Source organism: Anas acuta, chromosome 1 (assembly GCF_963932015.1).
Source record: "Anas acuta chromosome 1, bAnaAcu1.1, whole genome shotgun sequence".
NCBI classification, from domain to species: domain Eukaryota; kingdom Metazoa; phylum Chordata; class Aves; order Anseriformes; family Anatidae; genus Anas; species Anas acuta.
The window spans coordinates 65,849,230-65,876,022 of NC_088979.1; the positions used below are offsets into that span (position 1 = coordinate 65,849,230).

At 38.2% G+C, this 26,793-nt stretch overlaps 1 protein-coding gene across 1 annotated transcript; it reads right to left on the bottom strand.

Annotated features, from left to right (window-relative positions):
- Nucleotides 1-2,135: 2,135 nt before the first annotated feature.
- On the bottom strand, nt 2,136-25,129 carry LOC137855736 (interleukin-1 receptor type 1-like). The gene is made up of 13 exons (XM_068680214.1): nt 24,975-25,129; nt 23,748-23,857; nt 20,988-21,069; nt 19,591-19,657; nt 18,628-18,859; nt 16,375-16,564; nt 14,539-14,713; nt 13,450-13,515; nt 10,839-10,959; nt 9,799-9,944; nt 7,999-8,142; nt 6,803-6,967; nt 2,136-6,210 (listed from the first exon to the last, which is right to left on the bottom strand). The coding sequence occupies exons 4-13, from the start codon at nt 19,649-19,651 to the stop codon at nt 5,852-5,854; spliced, it is 1,659 nt and encodes a 552-aa protein (XP_068536315.1). The 5' UTR covers nt 19,652-19,657; nt 20,988-21,069; nt 23,748-23,857; nt 24,975-25,129; the 3' UTR covers nt 2,136-5,851.
- Between the last annotated feature and the right edge of the window lie 1,664 nt (nt 25,130-26,793).

The following is a 26,793-nucleotide window of genomic DNA, read 5'->3' on the forward strand; positions in this document are numbered from 1 at the left end:
AAGAATTAGAATTCAGCAAATCCTCTGGAGGAATATCACCTGAAATGACTGGGTTTCATGAGACAGCAAAATCCGGGGGTACATCACACCTGAAGTACAGAATTTGGCTGCTACAAGTCAAAAAGGCAGGGAAGACCAGAGAAGTCCAACACCTGACATTGGTTTGCATGAACATCTGATGTTGTCACCAGGACCACTTCAAAGCAGACCAAGAACCACCAGCTCCAGCAACAAAGCCATGAAGCTCTGAGGCAGAATGATGTTGCAATTTGCACAAGGAGGACTCTAATTCAACTTATCAGTGCCATCTTCAAAAACGGATTGCAGCAGAGCAATGATCATGACATGGCTTATCTTTCTGTGACTGAGGAGGTGATAATGAGTAATGAGACCAGATTTGTGTGTAGAAGTTGGTATATTTCATTTTTCCCCAAATGATGTATTTCTCAACTAGGATCTCTCTGTGAAATCCTTTTTTTTTTTTTTTTGATTTTTTTTTCCCACCTTGGATAGTATTTCATTGATAAATGATATATAAACAATGAGAATACCTGAAACAAATATTTCACTCCTTCTGCAAATCAGAGCGAGAATGTTCGCTGCTGTACAGGTGGGAAGGAAGCTGGCTGACAACAGTCTGAAATAAAACCTCTTGATATGTGCATTGGGTGGAGACCAGGTCTTCCACACCTGTCGAGTTACCCTGCAAAATTCAGGGCAATGCTTGCTTATATAGACCTAAGCTATGGTACTAACATGAGCACTCTCCAACCTTCTTTTTTTTGGGGTGGAAGAGAGGGAGTGGATGGGAGACAGAAAGGTGTGTGGGTTGTGTGTTTGTGTTTTTTTTAGGGCAAGCGACAAAAGCAAGATATGTAATTGCTACTTTTTAAAAGGAAATGATAGAAATCAGTAACCTTGTGCTTTACCTGTTCCTGGTAAACTATGCCTTCTGCATGAAAAGAGATTCTAGTCATAGCACGTCTCTAAGACAGACGGAAGTCTATTTAGGGCAAAGCTATCTGGTTCATAGCCACAGTCTTATTTTTTGCTTTTGGCTACAATACACATTCATCATATTTCTTTCTCAACAGAAACTGAAAAGGTTAAATCTAAACCTAACAGAACTTTAAAGCCGTTTTTTGTATATTTTCCTGCAATTTCTACTTTAAACTTTGCTAAAGATGTTGGGAATATCTTTGCACAGATGAAACACTCTGTTGAATCTACAAAATATATCACAAAATGTATTTGCAGGTAATTATCTTAGATCACTTTAAAGCTGCATGAAACAGGCTGGTTTAGTACTGTTCATCCAAAAATCAGGTACCTAAGAATGTCAAGGCTGCCTAAATGTGCTTTCAGTGCTAAGAATGTGTAATTCTATTTTACTGAACAATCAATTCCACTTTTGGTTTTAACACCGAGCAACTAACTTAGCATTTACATCCATTTTACAGGACTTTTTCTGGACTTATAGGTGTGGTAATCAAGCATCTTGCAAATTATTCACCAGTAAAGCATGGGAAATAATTTGTATTTCTAGAAGAAACATCTAGTTTCTAATAATAAAAGAAAAAAAAAAAAAAAGACAAAAAAAAAGACCACTTTTCATGGCAAAATCTGTCCTTCCCCCCCTGGAAGTGATTCAGTGGTTTTCATCCCTCCAACAAATTTACTTTCTCTCTCTTTACCTGCAGGTTTGTAATGCTTAAAACTCACCTGGGGGAAACTGTGGTGACAAAAAAAAAAAAAAAAAAAAAAAAAAAAAAAAAAACACTAGAGAACTGGGCCATTGGAGTTTTAGTTTTGTAGGGTAAGTCAAAACATTTAATAAGAATTTTTTTAGCTGTAACAATGACCACTGAAATTGGACTTCAGAGCAATGAGAATGCTCAGGGAGCAATGAGAATGACCAGGGTGAAGTGCTTTGTGCTAATGTTGTACTGAAACCAGATTAAACCCATGTTAGTGAAACCCTCTCCCCTCCACTCCCAATTCTGGGAAAAGTAGCTTGAATGGAGAGCTAGTAAAAGCCATTTTGATCGATACACTTTCAAACCAAGACAGCTGTGTGCCATTCTTCATTCACAGCGTGCTTCAGTGGAGGAATGAGGAGAAAAAAAAAGCAATGCTGTAAGAAAAAATTGTGTAGTGTTTTATTGAATTAAAAGTGGACTTCTCTTCAAAGTGTCTTTACATAACACACAGAAAACTTCAGCAGTCATAAATATAGCAAAAGGGACAAGTATCAAAAAAAAAAAAAAGTATTTTGGCTCAGTAAAATAACTTTCCACCAAAGGTAGGCATAACAAGTAGCAGTTTATCATACAATCTATTCTAGACAGCAAAAATAAAAATAAAAATTCAGGAGGCCAGAGGTTGTTGGAGTTCTGTTGGCTGGCCTGCAAACCACAAACTGTCAAGGTGGAAATACAAAGTCAATATTATGCACTAGTCCTCAGGGTATAAACACAGTATTTCCAGTGTCTAGTCTTCACATTTGATATAGGGATCTTCTGACAAAAGAGTTCCAAAACCAAACCACTAAATCTGTCCCACTAAATTCTTCTGTCAATGTGAACCGTAACAATTAGCATATTCGCCATGCCCAGATGGATCTCAGTAACTTGGGATGGATCTCAAGGCTCTTTTACCCTCCCCCAACAGGCTGTCACCAAACACACACCATATTAAAAAGGAGATTTAGTGCAACAGCTTAGTGAATGTGGCACTTCACGACCAAAAGTGTTTCTTCCCTGACATTTTTGTCTTGTATAAAACACACAATGAGAACAGAAGATAAGCATACGTATTGGTCTGTACATAGATGACATTCATCAATAAAACATTCCAGTATCATGAAAGTTGGAGATAAATCTTGACATTTCAAATGCACGTTTTTCCCTTCCTATCCTGAAGGGAAGAGATTCTTATGCCAGTCTGGTCAGACACACTCAACACACGAAGCTTGAAGCTCAGAAGGCACTGTTCCCCAAAAGCAGGGTTTCAGATTTCCAGCACACACTGAGGTAACCAAATAACTTCAGGTGGAAGCTATTTCCATTGGTTTTATTACTAGTGAGGCAGAACACAAGAGTCACAGTATCCCATCGTCACTTGGCAGTTCTGTGGGATGGCACCTCACATTATCAGTTTCTTTTGGTTGAAAATGGAGGGCAGAAAAGCCATGAAAGAAGAAAAGGCCAACAAAGACTGTAGTGTCAAAATGAAGGAAGCAGTCTTCAAAGAGCTGAAGAATTCCAAATGATGCAGAGCATTATTTTTTTCAGATGAACTCAAAGGCAAAATTTCTGCCTAATACTGTATTAGCAACAGCCTTCAAGTACAGCTTGGAAAGCACTGGAATTTGACACAGTAGTAAGATAGTTGTTCTGCGGTAAGGGAGCTGTATGAGAAAAGATTTGCTGAAATTTGATTTGGAGGAGAACAAAAGGTGCTGCCAGACAGCAGCTAATAGGGCACAAACACAAACAGGAATTCAGAGTTGCAGTTAAAGCAGTTAAAGGCAGATCTGAAACTCTTGCTAGAAATAAATCATCACAATCTACTCAGAAGTCTTCTCTTGAATGTCTGTACTAAGATAATTATTAACACTGGAGCAAACGATCACACAGGAATTAGTGTACACAGCTTCCCCCCCCAACCCAGCTAAATTTAATTTAACATATGGAAAAGCTGGAGTTGGAAATATCTTGTTATTCTGATTTGTATCAAGAAAGATCACCATAGGCGTCTGCCTTACCTATGCCTACCTGCATGCTTTGCAACTGCCATATAAGCCAAGACTTCACTTTAAAATTATTAACAAACCTTTTGCCTTTTTCCTGCTACTGCACAATCAGCAGAGTTTTTATAGTTCTCCCTTGGAAATGCAGTCAATAGTTCATTAAACCTACATTTTAAAAATCACAAAAATGGTGCAATATTTATCTTCCCCAAACACTATTAAAAAAAAAAAAAAAAAAAAGCGCAAAAATCCCTACCCACAGAAGCAAAGCAATGCCTGTGTAAACTAACTTGAACCACGGGTTAGTTTCCAGATTAATATACAATTCATCAAACTCTGAAATTGTCTAAAGTGTTCAGGAGAACCAGATATGCCTTATACTCCAAGCACACAGCCCACTTGTAACAGACACATGCTGAAGCTTCCATACATAAACAAATCTCTTAAATTAAAAATGTAAACTTTTGAGCACAGACTGAAAAGCACACACAATTTAGCTCTCACATCTCTCATTCCTGTAAAATTCATAGCTATAAACATGATTTTAAAGAGATAATTTGATAATTTCTTAACAATCAATGCCCTGCAAGAGAATTAATTATTACAAACTACATCACTGTCTATATGCATCTTAGCTTCAGAGCTAACAAGATTGTGTTGAACATAATATTGCTAAAAAGAATAAAAAATAAAGAAGAGGGAAAGGAAAAGCATTTGATGCCCACAGTAAGTTTTAACAAATTCCTTTCCCAAACAGGTGCACAGAAGTTGCAACTCCAGCATAAATTCATCTGACCCCAGCTAAATTAGGTGCCCAGTCATCTTAGATTCCTTAGGACATCAGTGGAGAGGGGAAAAAAGAAAAGTAAGCAGCTACAGGCAATAACACAGGCCATCTCTCTCTCTCTCTAAGAAGTATTGGGCAATGTTACTTTAGCTCTATTTTCTAAACGCACCTGGAGCGAAAAAGCTTGACCACATTTTCCCTCTTCTGCCATTGCACTTGGACTTCTCTAGGAACCAGATCAACTCACTGATCTGGGAGAAAGCTACAAGGAAAAGAATTTCTACCATGTTAGTCCGTTCAGGCAGCTTCAGTTTTCAGAGGTGCCAAACGCTAAAGCCAGAACCCTAGCTGGGAACAGGAGGGGAGACCTGCTCTCTTTCACCAGCGGCATCCCATGAAAACTGCCCAGCTGTGTTGCCTGTGCCCTGGAGCCCTTTGGTCCCTAGGGGAAAGGGGAAGAAGTCAACCATCCTCAACTCTGTATGAGAGAATGTGTCATGAGCTCATTGTTCCACACGGCTAATAAGAACATAGTAAGCCACATAACTGGAAAAAAAGTCCTCTGGAGATTTTACATTTTTATGACCTGGTACAGCAATATAATATTTTTATGATGTCTGAGTGGGATAAGTGATTGAAAACCACGCAGTTCTTTAAAACGTAAAAAGATCAGGTAAGAGAATCTATGCTTTGCCAAGTTGAATAGTATTTTTTGGAGGCGTTGGGATTGTCTCTTACCTTTTCTCTTGGATGATAACCCACTGATGCACTAACACAGATGGAATTATATTTGAGCAAACTGAACAAAGCAGCAAATAACAAACTTGTAACAAATAAGATTCATGTCATTTCATTAAAAAAAAAAAAAAAGCACAAACATTTACTGACATCAACCAAACCCATTACAAAACATCACAATTATAATTAATACAGTTCCCTTCATATTCAACCTTAAATTGCTGGAAAGAAGTTCTCTTTTTTCTCCTTTCCATTTTTAAAGTCAAAAAATATTCCAACAAATCACAGTGCAATTCTCTTGAAAGAGAATGTATTTTCTGTATCTTTATGTACTTCCTATATGGCTTCCATGTCATCAGTGTGCTACTGATGGTATTTCAGAACATTCTATTGATTTGGCCAGAAGAAAGTGTGATTCACATCTGTAGACAAAGTTGTAGTACCTTCAATCCAGCAAATCTGGATGAGAATGTCTGTAGAAAACAGATACATATGACCTTCAATTCATCCATCCTAATTATAATGAACATTGGCAGTGTTTGTCATTTTTCTGCTATTTAGGAAGAATTAGTATTTTATGGTAACAAGTGAAATCCTGATGAAGATCCACGTTTTCTGGACGGCATGTGGTAACGTACTTTCTTCCAGAATCTGGTACTTGCTGAATGAGACCTTTCCGAGAAGTCACCTTTCCATCGGATAGCCCCATACTTTTGCTTAATATATTTGATGGATTCTGGCATGTTAGTATAGTCGTGTATTTTTTCAAGTTCGATCAGAATTACTTTAATACCATCCTGGATAAGAGCATTATACATGGCTAGATGCTTTTCAGACGCGTCTTCTAGAATACTGTAACATGATGGTTCTGGTACTAAAATAACTATCACTCTTCTACTTTGACGGATTTTTTCATCAGCAATACTGATCACAGCTGTAGAGAGAAAAAAGGTTGTGCAAAAAAAAAAAAATCAGGCTGTCTATCAGGGTTTTATTTTTTGTTACTCGTATGTTGCAACTGCTTCATTCACTGTTTGATATTTGAGCCTCCCTTTACCTCATAAATAGGGACAGGATAAGAGCATCCAAGCTGTTACTGTGGGTTAGCTGACAAGTGGAGATTTGGCTAATGCAACGCTCTGACCACATGAAAACATACATATTTGTATTGCATAAACGGAAAAGAGCTACCAACTTTCTACTACTTATGACTTGATGTCATTTTATTATTACCATAGGTGAAATGGCAAAATATTCAGACAAGTTTCTTCATTTCACATAAGCAGTCAGTGGGACAGACCTTGCAATTTTCAGTGTCAGGTGCTAGAAACTGAAATTTGGTGTGCATACACACACAAAGAAAACCTCCACAAGAGTTTTAAAGCCTTGTAAGGCAATGCTTTGTAAGAATTTCACTAGGGCAAAGTACACTTTGATTCTTGCCTGATAAATTAACGTCACTTTGCTTTCCTTTTTTCAGCTGCTAGTAAGAAAACTCAAGTCTAATTTGTCTTTGGATAGCTTACCTTCTCCTGCTAAATCATTCCTCCCGAATATAAAGAGATTATATCCACACTGTCTTTCTAAGACCTCTGGCAGTATCTTCAGAGCAAAAATATCTGATGAGTACAAGCAGCTCTCTCTGTTCTTTGGATACAGAACGTAAGCATCATAGATCTTCCCATCTGAAGCTAAAAAAAAAATATATAAAAATGTAATCTAAAGACACAAGCAGAAAAACATCCCTAAACACTTTCCCACTCTGCTTGAAGCGTTGATTTGGGTTCTAATACAACTATTACCTAAGCATGCATAACTATATCAAGCCTGATGTATTTGTAGAATCAGCCCTTTAAGATTCAGCATACTGGATCTGAATAGGCAAGAGACCTGCAAAATTAAGGTTGAATAAAGAAAACTCAAACCTATCTAAATTAAATATAAACATATATATACACATATATATGTTACCAGTGAATTGTGTAGAAAATAGCTGTTCCAGCAGGATAACTGAATTCTTAAAGATCCCCAGCAGCCATATAACTAGCAGATCATTTTCGTAACCAGAAGTTTCATAACACAACAACCACTTAGACATGAAAACAAAACCAAAATATTTGGCAAAATTCAGGATCAGAAGCACATTAAGTATTTAGGAATAAGCAAACTTAAAAGGCTTCACAGAAATCCATCAGAACAACTACCTCCAGCTTCTCTAGCCATGTACCTCCCCTCAGATGTTTGGAAATGACCCATACTTAAGCATGCTGCTCTTATAGATAGCACACCAGTCAACATTATTCCGAATGCCAGGAATTTAAGGAAAGTAAAAAAAAAAAAAAAAAAAAAGTGAAATGTATCCTGTTTCATCCAGAGTGAGGAGCAATTCCATTGTATTACTGCTTTTTGTAAGAATGGTAATTGAAGGATATCCAAAGAGCTGCAGCCAGAACAGCATTCAAACCTCTAAATTATGTCTTTAGAGAAAGGAATGATAGAACTGGATTCTTGGACAGTTGTTGATTTTTCTTCCATAGATACTTTTGTCATCTGAACTAATTCTATACATCATAAAAATGTGTTCTATTTTCAAAACTCCCAAGCAAGATCAATCATGCTCCAACGAGGTTAACTCATCGCTTTGCAAGAGAAGATGGAGACAACCTGCTCATTAACAACACACAGCACACTCAAAGTACACCTTACTGCAACATAAACATACCTTTTTCACCCAGGAAAGGATGGCAGGAGTTCCGATACCAAAGCACGATATCAATTTTGAAGATCTTGTAGATAATGAGTGTAACAAACACTAAAAATACCAAAGAAACTCCTCCTCCAATCAAGTAACCCTGGATGTTCTGAGCTGCAGTAGAAAGTGGAATAAAAGGAGAGAAACAAAAATATAGTTATATATAAGAAATAAGACGTGATGTTAAAAACTGGCAGTTTTCCCCTCAAATACTTAGTCATTAAAGGATTTTAAAAAATAGACGTAATGAATGACAGGACTGAAAGTTTTCCATGTATTCTCTCTACAAATATTGTTATTTGACAAATGTGCTTTTATCTTTCAGAGAAAAGGTACCTTAACAATGAGACAAGAGAGGTTACTCTTCAGCCAAAGTACCAAAATATTAATATCATATATATAAATTAAGATTTTTTATATATATATATTAATATTAATGTATAGCCCAGAGAATTCTCATACAAAGTTTGATCAGTCAGAAAGCAAGAAAGTCAGAGGAGAGGAGATGACTTCCTAACCACACTGTTCTCCACATACCAACCAGCTTTTCATTGTGTCAAGCCTCTTCAAAGACCCACCACTGAACCAACTAATTTGTTATCCTTAATAGATTTAAAAAAAGAAACAGATTAAATAAATAGATTAAAGCCCACAAATGGCCACATGAACTGCAATTTTCAGTTCATGCATTTAGGAATGTCTGAGGTTAATTCCTACCCTGTGGATCATTGTGAAGGCCTTTATTTAGAGTAAGCAAATAATTTGTTTATAGTTATATAACAAGATAGGGCTGGTATCCACTTTCAGTCAGTTATCTGTTTACAATGTGGCCAGCTAAAGGCAAATTTGAAAGTGACACCTGTCAAAAGACTGGCTCGCAATCAATGAAATCAGCTTTGTCACTCAGTAGACTAGGGAATATTCTGTAGCTATATTAAAAAAAAAAAAAGAAAAAAAAAAAAGAAAAAAAGGACACTTAAAAAACCTAATGGTTTGCTTTTCTGTGCATCTGTTCTTGACTACAAAGAATGAATTTCTTGAACCTTCCATCTGAGTTTTTACAAACTCATTTTACCTTTATTTGAAGGTTCATCTACCAAAAAGAAAGATTTCAGACTAGCCAGTGCCAGGTCAAAATTACCCTGTCTCTGAGCACAAGACAGGGGTATTCAACAAGAAGCTGATGCTCCCAAACAAAATTCCTGTGGCTATCTAGAAGGTGGTAACAAAGCATATGCATCAGTAATGTAAACTTCCTGACCTTCCAAGAAACCTATTTCACTGTTTCACTTCATCATTGTTAAGAGCTTTTCCTACTATCTAAACAGATTTTTTTTTTTATCTCCTGACAATCTGAGCCCATTATTTGTTACAGTAGGACAGGACAACCAGGTGGCACATGTATGTTCAGTTGCTTTTGACACACTCTGTTCCATACTTGGTTACATCTCCTCTCAGTTCTTTAAGAGAACAGGCCATTTTCACTCCTCTTCTACACACATGATCTCCTCTGATGCACATGCTTCTTCACTAGTGTGCAAAATGAAGCACAGTATTCCACTGAGGCCTCGTATTTGCTTCAATGTATTTAAGTATTTCATTAATGCTTGCTAAAATACCTAACAAGAGAAGGCAAAGCAAATTCAAAGTGCTACTCCCTTTAATTTTGCTAAGAAACAGGTTTAGCTGCAAGTAGTGTGGTGTCAAACTAATTGAAAAGTGCATGTAGGCATCATTGATCACAATTTTTATCAAGACTTGATATCTTACCTGGGGGTTCCAATTTGATATATGATGTAAATTGTTGAGACTCATATATGAAATGACAGAAAAATTTATAGGCATAATCCTTTACTTTCACTTTTGAAATGTTAAATTTTGTTCCAGCTACAGTAATTCCATGAGGCATCCCCTTTCTGTCATTAAAAACGGATTAAAATAAAAAAAGAAATATCAGTATAGAAACTAGAATCTCTGCTGAATCTATTCCATGTTAAACACTATTTGCAAATACATGAACATTCATTTTTGACCTCTACAAAACCTAAGAGGTTTGTAGAGGTCAAACCTAAGAGGTTTGTAGAAAAGAAAGCAGTTTGCAACATAACACCAGACTTTTTTTTTTTTTTAAACTGATGATGGCACTTGGTGGAAACAACAATGCTTCTGCATGAGTCTGAACTGATCAGTTGAGAATCCTGTCACCCTTTCCCCCACACGTACTTCCTTCTAATACGTTTTAAGGATTATAATTAATAGCAGTAGTTGCTATAATGAGAAAGCATCAATATATCCACACTCTACAATAGCATAGACCAATTATCACAGAGTAACAAAGGTCCTGCTCTCTTGCAAGAGAGATTTTCTACAAGAGCTTCTCCTTTGTGTTCTTTGAAATTAACAGCAACATCTTTACTTCAACAGGACTTTTTTTTTTTTTTTTTGCCTTGGAGCAATCTACCCTTCCTATATTAATGATGGAGGGGAAGGTATAGTCTATTAACAAAAGAATTTCATAAAAACAAATGTATATATAAGGCTTAAAAATGATATGTTTCATAACAGCATTCTAAAAATGTGTGTAAGGCTGCTTCATTCCATTTGTATCAGATGCATTACTATTTATAATAAATTACTTATTTTGAAAAATCAAGCAATAAGAATATAATGTATTTGATGCAGACTTCTAATCAGTCTTTCGTGACTACTGCCATTGACTACTAGTCAACTTTACGGTGAATTCATTGCAAATTAGTGCAGATTACATCACCTAGAAAGGTACTTACAGTTCAATGTATAAAGATACTTACTCATAAAACTGTTCCCTGTAGGTGCTATCAAAGTCATCAACATATCCATCATTAACTTCCCAGTATGGAATCAAGCTATTTATGCCAGAGGATACATTGCATTCCATGACTACATGAGAGCCTACAAAACAAAACAAACCATTTAAATACAGCAACTGAAAGTCTTGTAAGAGAAGTGGGATCAAGTGACCAGGGAACAACTGGGAAAAGGAGGGATAAGGAAAATCTCACCTACCTTATGAAAAACAGAGTCCATTAAACTCATCCATTTCTACTCCACAACTGGATGTCTCCAATCTGGATGTGAATCCCACCCTAAACGTAGGTAACTGAATGTTCATGTCTACACATGAACCAGATGTCTAAGCTATAAAGGAGTTCACCTCCACTGGATTCTGCTCATATTAAAATAGACACCTGGGTCTTACATCTGAATGGCTCTCTGGACTTCTACTGACTATTACTAAATAGTAATAGATCTTCAGGGCCCAAATCAGTTGCCTAACATTTGAGATGCTCACCAGCAACCCAGGCATCTGTAGGAAGCTAGCAAATAGGCCTCCAGATATTCAGAAAATCTGCATATCTAGAGCAGCAAGTTCATCCAAAACAGCACTAGACATCTACATTTAGTCAACTGAACTGAGGTCCTATAATAACATGAGTTGAAGCCCCTGCCTCATATGCAGATACCCATGTGTAAGTGTCTCCCTTTAGTTTCATGGGTGACTGCTTTCTTACGATCTGTGAGGTACTTAAAGATGGATTTGGGTACCTTAGACCAGTTAAAATGAACAGTAATATGACAGTAAGTTGTAATCAACAATATTCAAGCCATAAAAAATGTGGATCAACTGTTAATTTAAAATATCAAGGAATCTAAACAAGTTGTCCCATAACAAATCCTAATATAGGCTGAGAACCACAGGCAGGCCCTGGACTGCTGCTTACTTGATTCTCCATTTTCTCAGCAAGCATGATCAAAGGAGAAAGAAAATCTTAAAGGATACATACAGTAAATGAATATGCCTTTTAAGGTCCTATGCACTTCTGACTCCTGAGTAGTGGTTGCACTGGCAAGAATTTTTCTGAATTATATGGGAAGTCATAATTAATTTGCCAATAAGAATTTGGGATGAGATTTACACATTTGAGTGGCTGCAAGATTTAGTACAGGAAAACACCACCATAATATTACTGTATTTCTTCCACAGTTACAATTGCAAAGGAAAAGATAAGTTTTCATAGAAGATTAGGACTGTATGAGTTTATAAAAGGATAACGGCAAGTATCCCTATTTCAGACTAAGACCTGGCAAATAAATCTCCTTATTAGCAACACATATAGCACTTTCCCTTATTAGAGCACAAATAGAGCTTTTCAGACACGTATTTCTAACAAAACCAGAGAAGCTGTAATTACAAGAGAGGAGGTTGTTGAGCCATTTCTAACTATTTCCAACAGATTTAAACGATCATCTGAAGACCACAGCTCTGTAAGCCTACAATAATACTATTTGTATCAGGTCCTAAATTTTCACACTTCAGTAGACTACTGTTTAAAATAAAGTCTTCCAAACTTTGAAGGAAAATAACTCCTATTTATTCTTTGCTTTATTCTGATCAAAATCTCATCCTCACCAGAATCTGGCGACTTTGGAACAAGATATCTTTCACAAGTTGTTGAAGTCATCAAAGAAAAGGAAGAGAATAAAAAGGGGAAAAAATTGAGAGAAAAAAAAAAGGCAAGGAAACAAACTACCCAGTACCTCAGTATTGTTCACTTGTTCACTTTAGTTTACTGCCATATGCTCAAAGTCAGAACTTGAGCATGACAAGATGTTTCACATCAAGTTGTAAACTTAATGACAGGAAAAGCACCAGCAGAAGTAGCTGTGATTTACATAAGAATAATCCACAGTGCTACAGCTTCAGTTTCCATATGGAGCCAGAGCCCCAACGTGACCTTTCCTCTGAGCTTCTTTAATGCCCTAACTGCTAATAGTTGTTTACTTAAAGAAGTACAAGACATCTCAGATCTCTCTGCACTAGGAAATTGTAGTAAATAGCCACTCACACTTCTCCAAGATCAGTTAAAGCCTTTTTTAAATCAAAGACTTAGCTTGAAACAGTTCTACTTGGTACAAAACGGTATCTGAAACCATTTAATACCCTAGAAGAATGAATAAAAATCTTTTTTTTTTTTTTTTGAGAGGGAAGGAAGACAGGAAACACAGAGGAAAACTACTAAACCGGTCAACTGGTAACTATCCTAACATGTTGCATATTTGTAACTGTGTTCCCAATGATACTGTACATATGTCAAGACACAGGCAGTGAGAGGAAGTACAAAGGGAATACGGCAACAAATAAAAAATAGATGCACCCAACATGACATTGCTTGTCAAGAAATTCCAGTCTTAGGTGCACACAGTTATTCTCCCTGCAAATTACTTGGAAGAATCATGTTCTATCATCTGTGTTCCAGATAACCTCAATCCACACGCCTATCTAACAGTCTTGCTGAAATCACTGGAATTGTTAACGTGTTATTTCAGTAAAACTCCCAGTCTTTCTAAGTTTTAATGATTTCTTAAATAGTCACTACTTACCAAGTTCCACTTCAATTGTGTTATTCTTTGGATAAATAAACTCTGGTCTCATCTGCAGTGGGCTTTCTAACCGAAAGAAAGAGAAAAAAATAAATCTCTGGACAATGAGTTCCATGACTTACTTCAACCAACAGTTTCACAATTATTTTGTTTTATGTTTTGGTACTATTGCAGCACCATTATGTACTACCAGTTTCAATTTTCCAATGGAAAAAATCTCTAATGAAATTTACTGTATTCATCCAAGTTCTAGTTTCCAAGATAGCAGGAAACTTTATCTTATCTTAAAAACTTTTTTTTTTTTTAAAAAGTCTCAGACTTATTGGCAGTTGATATAGAAGTTATACAAAACCAGGTAACAGAAACACAAGCAAAGAAGTACAATGAACAGTCAAAGAGATGGGTAAGGAAGAGAAAGAGGAATTACCTCAGTGACCTCCTACATCAGGTAGGATTTTTATCTTTTTAAGTAAAAGTGTTGTCAAGAATACACAAGCAGAATTTTATCTTTCTGTGTGATACATACACTCACTTCTAACAAGCCGCTGTTCTTGTATCACCTATCTAAAGTAAGAACGTTAATTTAATCTAAGAAAATGAACACTTTACCACCAACTTTTACCTCCACCTTACCTCCTTTCTGAAAGGACTACAGCCATGGTAGCGCTCAGGTCATTAGTAATGCTCTCTACAGAGACAGGTTGACCAATAGGGCCAGCAGGAGTTCTGCTGTCATGGTCTCAGCAATAAATAAATAAATAAATAAATAAATAAAATCCTTCTGTTTGTTTTTGTTTTAATGGTTATTTACATGTTTTTGCAAAAACAAACCAACACCCCTCCTTTCTTCTAATTTCTAACCACACATTTCTCATTTCCCTATTACAATTCTTCCTCTGAAGCAATGCTCAAGGGTGAGCAATATGCATTGTTGTACTTTAATTGTAGCATTCTAGGGAAAAAAAATGATGTAAAGATAATGTGTAGCTCTGTTTTCACAGAGCTGAAAAGTGTCATGCCAGTCTGCTTACGCTTGCATAAAAATAATGAGTAGAGGAATAAAACAGAAAACCACCTCTGTGAACTCACCTTTAACCACTAGACTCATGGTTCGTGAAACATTATATTGTTTTCCCATGTATGTATACACCATACGGCATGTGTAGTTGCCTTTGTCTTGTACAGATACATTGTGAATCAGAACAGCATTTTCACCCTCAGCCAACACAAATCGCTTGTCTTCTAGAAATCCAGGCTTACACTCCTAAATATATCAAAAGTACCTGTGAGTTAGGGGAACTAATCATCTTACAATTAAGCCCACTAATGAACTCTACTAATTATTAAAAATAAATAAAAATCAGCATTTTGATATTTTTATTGAAAATTAATTAAAAATCAGTTGTCTTTTTTTTTTTTTTTTTAAACCACAATGTGGGTCATATACAAGCGTCACTGTGCTCTAACATGAAGCCCAAAGAGGTCTTGCTGCATTTGCACCTTTTAAATATCACTGCAGCCAATTCTTTACGGTTTCAGATGTAGTCTCTTAGTTCACTGCCTTCATTTAATATCTTGAGTTAAATAGATATCCCCAGGTGTACTAGAAGTCTTTTACACCTGCAGTGAGGGTATTTGAGACTGTCGCCCACAATATTCTCCTAGGCAAGCTCAGGAAGTGTGGGATAGATGAGGGGCCAGTGAGGTGGATTGGGAACTGGCTGGATGGCGGAGTTTGGGGGTTGTGCTCAGCAGTGTTGGAGTGATCAGGAGTCCAGCTGGAGGCCTGTAGCTGGCGGTGTCCCCCAGAGGTCAGTACTGGACCCAGTCTTGTTCAATTTTATCAACGTATCTAAATATCTTAAGGGAGGGTGTCAAGATGATAGAGCCAGGCTCTTTTCGGTGGTTCCAGCAACAGGCACAAACTGACACAGGAAGTTCCATTTTAATACGAGAAGAAGAAACTTCTTTACTGTGCCAGTGACAGAGCATGGGAACAGGTTGCCCAGAGAGGCTGTGAGGCTTCCTTCTCCAGAGTTATTTAAAACCTACCTGAATGTCACCCCGTGCAATGTGCTCTAGGTGACCCTATTTGAGCAGGGATGTCGGACCAGATAATCTCCAGAGGTCCTTTCACCCTCAACCATTATGTGAGCCTGGTGCGTGCCTACATTTCTACTTCCCTGAAACAGAGCTGTTGTAGCAGTGACTCATGCTGTTGGGTGTATTATCACATCCGCGGCAATGCAAAAGCAGCAAAAAAAATAATCCTTTCTCTTCTATGAGCAGTTTACAACCACATCGTCTCAAAAAGAACCTTGGTGCTACATTTGTGCATTTTATTTCAGATATAAAATACAGGCCCATATAGGTGCTTTAACCAACAACAGAATTAAGAGCTGAACTGCCTTAGAAAAAAAAACACAAAAACATACTGCTCCAAGCTTGAATGGGCTAGAGTATTTTGCCAGAATCAGAGCAATAGGCATCTGAATGCTGCACCATAATCAACAGTCAAGACAAGCCTAATGCTCTGAGAAATAGAAATAGCTACGCAGAGCCTTATATTTAAGGAAACACAAGTTTTTGAACTTACTGCCTCTATACTTTACCTACGAACTTAACGCGTATATAAACTGGACATTTCACAAATCAACAAACAAAAGCAACACATTTTTTAGACTGCAAGCTCTTTCAGAGTCAAAGTGGACACAATGTTGTTTTTTTTGGGGGGTTGTTTGTTTTGTTTTAAATATCTCTCATACCTCCTCACATCTTCCCAACAGTATGATAAAATAGATGTTATACTCAAAACTCACAGTGAATAAACTTTCCTTCCAAAAGTTGCTCTTCATAATTACATCATAATGTGTTTTAAATATAATATTTTCTATGTTCTATATCTGAAATATTTATGTACAGTACCTTATACCAGTGTACTTCGGGCTTAACATTGTCTTCATCTTTAAAATTCTCTAGGTCAGGGCATATAATATTTCCAATATTTGCGCTGTTCACCACTTGGTCATACTTCATTTTTCCATTAAAACACAAACCATTATCGTTCTTAAAAACCTTTAAATTTATAGTTTTCTGGTTAGAGCGGTTAAGACCTCTGTAACAAGAAGAGCAGACAAGTCAGGTCATTAACAACAAGGTCTCTTGTTTTCAGCAGCTCAGGGAGTTTATAGAGAGGAGATTTCAGGACTTATAGGGACTTCCATATTTCCAGCAGCCTTGCTCCTATCACCCCTGCTACAGTCTCCCTAGCTCTTAAACATTACTCTCAACTCCTCACTCCCCATTTCAGACCATGAGAGATAGGGATAAGCTCTGATGTTGCGTTGTGGATAGAGTGGAATCTGCTCTGCTCTGGAAGCACCAGAGGGGAATTCAGGACTTCTCTTACTTACTGGAGCACTGTGTCCAGGTTCGGTGCCCCCAGCACAAGAAAGATGTGGACCTATTAGAGCAAGTCCAGAGGAGGGCTACAAAGATGATCAGAGGGCTTAAACACCTCTCCTATGAAGAAGGGCTGTGTCCTTGAAGGGCCACTTTAAGACAAGAAGGCTTCACTTTTTTGCAGGAGACAAAGATTTTGAATACCGTGTACACCAAGATGAAACATCAGTGTGAAACTACTTCAGACTGAGATCTTACAGGAAACAGAGAACAAGCTGTGGTATAGCACCTCTCTAGAAGATACAGCACTAGAAAGCAGAAGCCTAAGCCAGAAATAAAGGAATACTCATTACTTCTACTTTATTCTTCATTTCTCAGTGCTCTTTTAGGAGACAGGTTTCCAGAGAAGACAACTGTATGTTTTGACAGAATTGGCAACAACTTCCATATGTTGCACCTTGACAAACACTATAATTAAGACTTAAGTGCCTGATGCACAAAACATAGCCTGGTTAATGCAACAGAACTTTAGTATATGCTTTTTGGCATGCTGACATTGTGCAAGCCGGACTTAAGAGGAAAGGTACACAAGAGAAGACAAAGCAAGGGTGCCTAAATTAAAATGATGTTTATTATTTAAGTAGTTAGCTTTAAAGGGATTGCATTTCTTTCCTCTTTCAATTTGGGATTCATTGTTGACTCTGAAGTAAGAAGCTGCAACAGCCTGCGACCTGTGCCTACACTGGAGGTTCTTGCAGATTACTGTGACTACACTCACAATCCAAATCCCTTCAACGTAACTGGTGTGCTGTATGCACTGTAGTACACCTAACTACACCCTACTAAAACAAATTTGGGGTCACACAAAAAGCCTGCGTTGGTTGTTCTCAGCATGATGTGGCAAGACCACAACATCAACAACAAAAATTTTATGTGCCTTCCTGGCATTAATTTCCTGTTCAGCACACACTGAATTTCAGCCATTGTAAGATTTGAGCACCTGAAGCAGTAAATTCCAGTGCAATAATCTGAGCTCTAAATATAACAAGAGCTTGAAGATGCCAAACAGCCAAAAAGATTCTCCTGTTTCTTCTCCATGCATTTAGATCTTCTGAACAGTGCTGAGGACATAGTACTCTCACTGTCTTTAAAGCTGTCTAGCACACTGCTTTGCTCTTCTTATGCATTCTCATTTTTGACCAGTAACGCTTAGCAATGCTTTATAATAAGACATATAAGAATGGTTTATGGCCTCTTAATTTATAAATTTCCCAAAGGATTCCAAAAAAAAAGTTGTAAAGCTCTCTAGAACATCTGTATTTTTTGATCCTTTGTAACATACAGAGAACTCTCTCTACTTAGATCCTCCTTACATTTAACCACATTCCGTGAAGAAATCAAAATGTTCTTCTGATGTGCCAGTATCAAACAGCCATTTGAACACAAGAGAACTGAAGGAGTTAAGACTTCTTTCAGTGACCTTACACTTCATTCAAAACAAAGAAAATATCCCACACCCATTAACAATAATATTATTAATATTATTGAGCTTTAAGATAAAAAGTTTTCTGTACGAACCACTTTTGCAATGCCAAATTCTACACACGTGAAAGAAAAAAAGGCAGCACAAAGTTAACAAAAGCATGGTCAATACAGTGCTTTTAACTGATCTAAGGTTTCTACCTAAAACAAAAAAATTCTGTACACCCAAGTCCCACAGATGTTACTCCACTGTAAGTATCAGTAATCCAGTTGTTTCCCTCCTCCCTTTCTTACCTTACTTCACATTCATAAAGTCCAGAATCTTCCAGTGTTGCAGGAATGAACCAAAGCAAGCCCTTTCGCACATGAATCCTGGCGTGTTTCTCTGTGGTTATTGGTGTATTACTACCATTTTTATACCATGTCATATTGTAATCAGAGTGAAGCGCTGGCAATGTTATTACTGGGCAACTGATAGCTGTAGGCTCTCCAACTAGCACAAAGTAATCACAAACAATGCACTCTTCTATTAAAAAAAAAGAGAGAGAAAACAGTTATTGTTTTTAATCTGTTTTTTTGTTTGTTTGTTTGTTTTAAGAAGTATTAACATCCATTCAAAGTTAAAAAGAATTAGGAAGTAAACTTTCTGTAACTATTTATTATTAAAATATTACAAAATTACTGCTTCTTGTCTGTTTAGTACCCTCTGGTTGAATAAACACATACTTCACAAACCTTAAATCATAACTTCTCCCTATTAAAGTAGTCAGTAGTAAATCCATTATTATCCTGCTTATTCTAAGAACAGCATTATAAATACCATTAAATTATATAGCCTAAACTCTACTGAAAACTTAGATCTACCATTAAAATATTACTAATTAATTGCAAAGGAAACTGGCCTCTACCTGTCTGTTTTCAGCACTAGAGAAACAGCACATCTCTTAAAGAAGGCATTTAACAGCTCACTTGTAGTCAAGGAAGCCGATCTCTTTGTACTTTCTTTAAAGGAATTAGGGAGTGGTTATTCAAAGCCTCAATACCCTAGATTTATGTGACTAGATTTAAAACTATTTATGTCAACCTGTTCTTCCCATGCCCAGTGCAACTTCAACCCAAAATTAGGCATTCGGAATATCTTCAACACTCCGAATCCACTACTTCCTCTCAGTAACTCTTTTCTACTGGACATGCACAACTCGTCTCTTGCAGGTTTTCTTTTATAAAATAGTAATTTCAGCAACGTATTTAACTTACCAGCACTGAACAAAGGTATCAGTAGAATTAGATGACCAATAAGCAAAAATGTAGATGTCATCTTTTGCTGCAAAGAAAAAAAATATTTTCCATTAATGTGATGAGCGTTCCAAGCTGCAATGTCCTCTGCACCCTGCGTTACTCCTTAAAAATTTAGGAGAAGCATTAGTCATTGTGGGGAGGGAAAAATCGGTTTGGCAGTTTAGCCCCAGCCTTTGAAGATTTTGGCCACCACCAAAGTTGGTGCCCACAGAAGGCTGCTCAGTTTTCAGCTTTCCACTGGAACTTTTCCAGTTTTCTTCTGGAAGAACTCTTGCATAAAGTGTATTTTTCTTTTGCCAGCCTAGTTAAATCCAAAAACAACTTTAACATGGATGAAGTTATGCTTGCATACAGCTAACATTTAAGCTATACTGTATAATCTTGATACCGAGCTTGACTAAGCTCCTTCTCCACATTTACGAAAGACACAGTCCCAGAGATACATGAGGTTTCCTTCTGCAAACTGTGCTCCTACAATTAAGGCAGCACTGCTCTTAACAACTGGTGAACTTGTAGCTCTTTGCTGGAGAACAAACGTACTGTAACTCTAAAATGATCTGGCAGGCACTTAAATTTGTGTCTAAAGGTGACGTTTCCAGACACACATATGTGAAAGCCGTGGGTGATGTGAATTGCTGTGGTCAGACACAAAACAGCAAAGCCTTCTAGAACTGTAGTTGCACTTCACACCTCAGGTCTTCTTCACAGGTTTCTCTAATACATATGCGACTGAACAGAAAACCACTGCCCTCAGAGCTGGTTTCCACAAAATCACTGTGCCTTAACCAAGCCCTCTCTCAGATGGGTCTGCTTTTTTCTTTGGCAAGATGTCATCAGAGCCCCTCCCAAGCCACATACTGACAGCCAGCTGGCAAACACTTGACCCTTTTTCTTTCTGACAGCTCTTTGTAGGTTAAGGTCTGCATTTAACCATCTTGCTTTTCATATATGACTATTCTGCGTGCTGCTCCCTCTTGCACTAAAGCAATCTGGTTTCCTGTGTAACAGTCATTGCAAATGCAATGACCACAGGTACTAGTACTTTAATCAGCTAGCAATGGCTTGGGAGAAGAGCATGTATTCCCTGAAAAACACCTATGGCCCTGAATTACTTTTATATCCAATGTAGTTCACACATCAATGTATAGGCCCTACCAGCTTTCCTTATGTGCAAAGTTTTTTGAAACTTTTTTCCTTATGTGCAAATTTTTTTGAAACTTTGCACATAAGGAGGCATCAGGGCACAAGGAAGGGACACACAGAGCAGAGTTCAACATTGGAATATAAGAGCTTCTAAATATCCGCTTGTTTTGAACCAACAGCTTATTTTTTTTTATCTGACAAAGCATTCATACCAAAGCCTTTATTTAGTTGCCTTGTAAGTGTTTTTCTTGTAACTTCTCAGAGTAGATCATCATTCTTGACATTCCAGTTTACCTGTAAAAAATTAAGAAGGGGAAAAGCGATTGTAAAAAACACATTATTTGGACAATAGAATCATAGAATCATTCAATTTGGAAAAAACCTCTAAAATCAACTAGTCCAACCTTTAACCTAGTACTAAAGTCCTTCAGTATACCATGCTACTAAGTTCTAAATCTATACATTTCTTGAAAACCACCAGGGATAGTAACTCAGCTACTTCCCTGGCCAGCCTATTCCAACACCACACAACCCTTTCAGTGAAGAAGTTCCTCTTAATATACAACCTAAACCTCCTCTGGTACAACTTGAGGCCATTTCCTCTTGTCTTATCTCTTGGGGACTGGGAGAAGATCCCACTCCTCTGGACTTGTGTTCCAGACCCTTCAGTGAGGGGCCCAAAAATGAACACACTATTTAAGGTGCAGCCTCACCAGAGCTGAGTACAGGGGGACAATCACTTGGTTGAAAATCTGACTAACGAAAATGCTAACACAGCGCTAATTTTTTTCAGCAGTCAACCTAAACGTAAAAGCAAGAGTATAATTGTGCCTACGCTGGAGACACTACTTAAAACAAAAGTGGAATAATAAAACTTGCAGCAAAGACTGACCAAGAATTCTAGCCAAGAGCTTTGAAAAATATTGTTTCTGTCAAAAAGATGACACTACAGATTTGTCAAAGCAATCAACAAAGCCAGACGTAAGTAGCCACTTTGTAAGACTGATCTGACTACTGAAAGTAAACGATGCCTAAATTTAGGGTAAAAATAAGTAAGCAATCTAACAGGTTAACCTTTACATTTTGCACTCATTACCGGCTTCAAATACTCAAATACCAAGGGTGGCTGTCTTTCTAATAGTGTATGGTAAAGCTCAGCATTTTAGGAAAAGTTCTATTATTTACAAACTTCCTTCCCCCTAGGTCAAATACTGCAATGGTAAAACTTGGAAACTCTGGAAAGAAGGGAAGAAGCCTCCAGCTTTTGTAGTTGCAATATCTGAGAACACACAGAACATTTTGATTCTGGTTTCAAGTGACACAGAAGATTCTTACAAGTATTCTTTCTTAAGAAGAATATACAGTGAAACATTATTCAGACTCCATAAATGTGAAACTTTGTTTAAAATGCAGATGTTTGTTCACATGCCTAGTGACTAGCCTTGTACTGCCTTCTACCTCAGTCTCAGCAGTATGAGATGCCCCTGTGACACAGCTACAGAGGCTTAAAAAGGCTCACTTATGTAGAGAGGACAGCAATTTCACGGATGACAATGCCTACATACTTACCTTGAAAAACTATTTCAGCTCAACACTTGCTGAGTTCAAAGGAAAAATTTTTGTACACGAAGCCTTTATGAAAGAAGAAAGAAACAAACCACCCACCTACCAATCATATCTGTGGTTTGATCTACTAAAAAAAGAAACATTTTGATTTCCAAGTTACTTTCCTAATGTTTACCTTCCCGTACCTGAAATATGACTTATTACTTCTCCTTCAAATTTTTAAAATTAACATCTTGAAAACAGAAATAGAAAATAGGTTGACCTGATTTAAGATACTGACTTTTTGTTCATCAAAAGATGCCTGTCATCACAGAACTTGCCCTTTTACTTGCCTTAGGCACGCTGCCAACTTTAAACACGGTAAGAATAGCTTTTAAAGACATGTTGGGCCCCTAAGCAAACTTGTCCTTCAGGAAGCTGTGCAAAAGGCATAACCATAACTTTCTTTTCAAAATTTTCTGTCTGCAACTTCTAAAAGGATTTTACTTGTAAATAATTTACAAGTACATGGACATGACTGATTCTTGGAAAGGCCAACACAATGACAAATCATTCAGGATAGTAGCTAAGAAAGCATCTAGATCCTTCAGTTGTTTATCAGCACTTTGCTGCTAACTTATTTAAGTGGTTTTCAATATTGATCACTACCTACAGGGACTTGTTACTACCAGGGGACCAGCAGATCCTTAGTCTCTAAGCCATAAAGAAACAAAAATTGTGCTTGAAGTGCAACTTGAGATATAAAGTGCCCCAATTTTGTAAGCACACCTACATGAGTCAACTTTTTATATTTAACTACAATTTTTATTAAAGTTTAGCTGAAACAGTGGAGGTGGGAGAGTGACGGAGGGTGGGAGAAACAACAAAAACAAACAAAAAAATGTACTTGTTCCGAAATACAACCACCAAGACAAGATTAAACCTACCACAACAATTCACACAGCTCACATCTTCCTTGGTGAGTTTACTCCTGTCATTAGGCTTCTTAAAGCTAAGCAAAGCAAGACAGACTTTCTACCAGACATACATGTACTTTGTTTCCCATTTACTCTACCCGAGGTCCCCACTTTCCTGTCTAATGTGCTCAACATATGAGCCAAATGTAGCTGACCATATCAGACATCTTTCAGTTCAGCTGTGAGAAAAAGTGTTAGCAACCATATGCCTAGATTCTGAGCTAAATGTTTGTTATAGGTACTGCCTCACCTTTCATCAAAGCACAGGGAGAGAGGGAAGAGAGAAACAGAGATGGATGGATGTCCAGATATACAGATGGATATCGGCAGATGTGGGTAACTAACCATGGATGCCAGCAAAACGAAAAGCTACCTATCCACAGATTTCCACCTCACATCAAATTGGAGACAATGAGAGCATCCACGCTACCTTCAAGGAAGTGAACTTACCAGCGTTCAAATAAATCAAACCCAGTTCCTGCTTTCAGCATCAAGTGGAAGAAGCTCATTTTGTAGTCAGAGCTTGTAGCAGTTTTCTATGTCATTTCAACTCCTGATACCTGTCAATATAAAGTAATATGAAAAAGTTGTTACTTAAATTGAAAGTAAATTATTTTCACCATCATTTTCAAAGAGCGAAGGACCTGGAGGGGTCTTGTAGATAAAACTATAAATATAAAAAACACACAGTGATGCAAAAAAATATAAAAATGTAATATTCTCTGAAAAAAAAAAAAAAAAAACGTTTACCAAAACCAGAAAGTATTTCTTACTTGAGGATTACCTTAAAGGATCTAAGTGAAGGATTTTGTGTTATTAAACATTTGTGCAAAAGTTTTATGCCAGTTCCTCAGCTTTCAACCCATTCCAATTTCACAATCGGTATAAAAGACCAGTGTGTTCATTTACGAACTGTTTTTGAGAGTTTAAGCACATGCAGGGAGTCCAAGTCAAACAAGAGCGAAGCTACCAACTTTACGAGGAACAAAACCAAAACGCATCCAGCAGTTTCCTGACATCCCTGGCGAAAACTCCCCGAAGTTAAGAGCTGCTTCTGGAAACTTGAAAACTGGGGCCGTGATTCAGCTCGGGAACTGCTGGGTGACAACTACCGAGCTGTCACCCCGGAGAGCTGTCATGCGGTGGCTTGGTTGCAACCATCCCAGCCCCGAGCTCTGCTGGAGGCAGATCCGCGAGCAGTTCTGCCAGGGCAGCGCTTTTGCCCAAAGCCTGCTCTCGTCATCATAACTGACAGTTAAATAAATAAAAAAGTGCTTGAAGCGCTTGTTTGATCAGGGTTGTGCAATGAACAGTTGCTGCGGTGCTTTACCAGGTCAAGGAGATTTACGAAAAGCTTTGTCCTGCTTCCTGCTATAAGCCTTTAAACGTGGCACGCTCGGCGCTCCCGCACTTCCCGCTTCCCTGCCCTTCCTCCCTACCTGCCCTTATGCAATGGGACCCGCGGAGCGGCAGCAGAGGGGCACGCCGAAGCCAAACGCCTCCCAGCGAGGCTGCTCCGTGCCGGGCACGCTGCGAGCCAGCGGCCACCCGGCCCCCGCTGCCCCGGGGGGAAAATGGCCGCGCCCCCGCGCGGCCCGCGCAGCAGGACCCTCGCCGCCCTCCCCGCCGCGCCTCCGGCTGAGGCGTCTCCCCGAGCCCCTCCGAGCCCTTCCTCACCTCCGTCTGCTTCCCAAGCCTCGGCCGCCGTCCCGGCTCCGCCACATAGCGGGCGGGCAGCTGGCTCCGCCTCGGCCGCCGAGCCGCGATGAGGACTCGCCCCTCCCCGGGGCCGCCCCTCGGCCTGCACCGCCCGGGGGATGGCTCCGAGGGGACGGCCTCGGGGCAGCCCGGTTTCCCTCAGGGATCAGGGAGGTTCGTGAGCGGGGTGGTCTGAAGCCCTCCTCAGAGCTCCTCAGGGCCATAAACATGAGTTTATGGTTTATGAGTTTATGAGTTTATAAGGTTATGCTCGGGTTTGGAGCAGAGTTTGTTTGCTTTCTGTCCTATAAGTGTTTGCTTTTTGCCCTGTTCGGTCGTCTGTCCCTTCTACTGTGTCAGGGCATCACTCTTACAGTTCAAACAATTAGCTTTTTCTGTGTGGATTTGGGTAGTTACTTTATAGAAGTTCTCATTCCTTACTTCGACGGTGAAATTAAGCACGTTCAAACATAAAAATGTAATTTTTTTTTCCAAACAGGGAAAAGTTCCTCTGGAATCGCTTAATTGCCCGTATTTTTCAATTCAGTGTCCTCTCCTCCTTGAATTTGACTTAGCCTCCTTCATTTTGATTCCAACCAACATGATTTTGGTCACTCCTCAAAAACCTGACTGCAAGGTACTCAGTGACTGCTTATTCCCATCTCTGCTTTTATTCAAAACCTTGAATGAATTATAAAAAACATAAAATAAATGAATTATAAAAAACATAAAATAAAAATAAAGTTCCCCTTTGGGTTTGAGCCGTTCCCAAAGCAGTGTGAAGGGACTTGTTAAGGGATTAGAAAAGTGTGGGAAGGAATATTTTAAATTATTAAATGGCACAGCTGATCCTCTGTTCCAGACTTACAGAACCATTGCCATTTCCAAAATGGGAAGCTTAGTCTTTTTTTTTGGGAGAAAGGGCAAGATTGCTTGTCTCTTGTTTTCATTAACACTAATTACAGAAAAGATGGGATTGTCCTACTGGGCTTCTTCTGTGTTGACAATTTTAGGATGAAGACCTTCTCTGAGCCATGGAGGTGTTAAAAAGGAAAGCCATGAAATGCTGGTCAGCTTATTGGATGATATAAAGGGTGAGACAAACCCTTATGAGCTAGATGAGTAAATTTCTTTCCTGTTGTCTGTGTGTTTATAAACCTTTGCAAACTCTCCTATTTATTTTAGCTTTGTTAAAGGAATATTTTAATCTGCTTTTGCCTTCACAGGAGAATATTTTAATGGAATATCTTAATGGAATATTTTAAGGAATATTTTAATCTGTTTTTGCCTTTTCTTGACTCAAGGGTGATGTTAAGGTGACTGGCTAACACTGAAACATTCGTTTCATAGGCTATAGCAATCCTAAGAACAAAGATACTAGGGTGTTGTGAGTGGCCATTTGTGCAATATTCCACAATATCCAAAGGATGATAGCAACGCTTCCAACTAAGCTGCACAACTAGTTTGAAAGTTGGTGACTCGTGAGGGTTCAGAGAAAGAAGTCACTCCCAGTAGCTGGCAACAAGCAGGAAAGCCAGGGAATACAGAGCATGCCAGAAACCCATCAGTCTCATAGAAAGAGTAACACCTACATATTGGAAGTTGAAGTAGTCATTTCTAGAATCTGTCATGCATCACTATTTCCATAATTGTGGTATCTCATATCTGTCAAAACCACACTTCTAAAGTAAAAAATCCAAAGTACTGACTGTCATTCATTATAGAGAAACTAATCATGTAGAACCAAAAGTACAATTCTGAAAGAACGCACGCAAGTGTCCGTACTGCCAAGCGGTGA

Bases quoted from the DNA above. Each gene is read 5' to 3' on its own strand.
- LOC137855736 (XM_068680214.1), bottom strand. From the start codon at position 19,651: ATGACATCTACATTTTTGCTTATTGGTCATCTAATTCTACTGATACCT. The intron at 14,714-16,374 runs GTACTGTACATA...TGATATATTTAG, and splicing joins CCGAAGTACACTGGTATAAG to GAGTGTAAGCCTGGATTTCT. The intron at 8,143-9,798 runs GTAAGATATCAA...TTTCTACTGCAG, and splicing joins TATCAAATTGGAACCCCCAG to CTCAGAACATCCAGGGTTAC.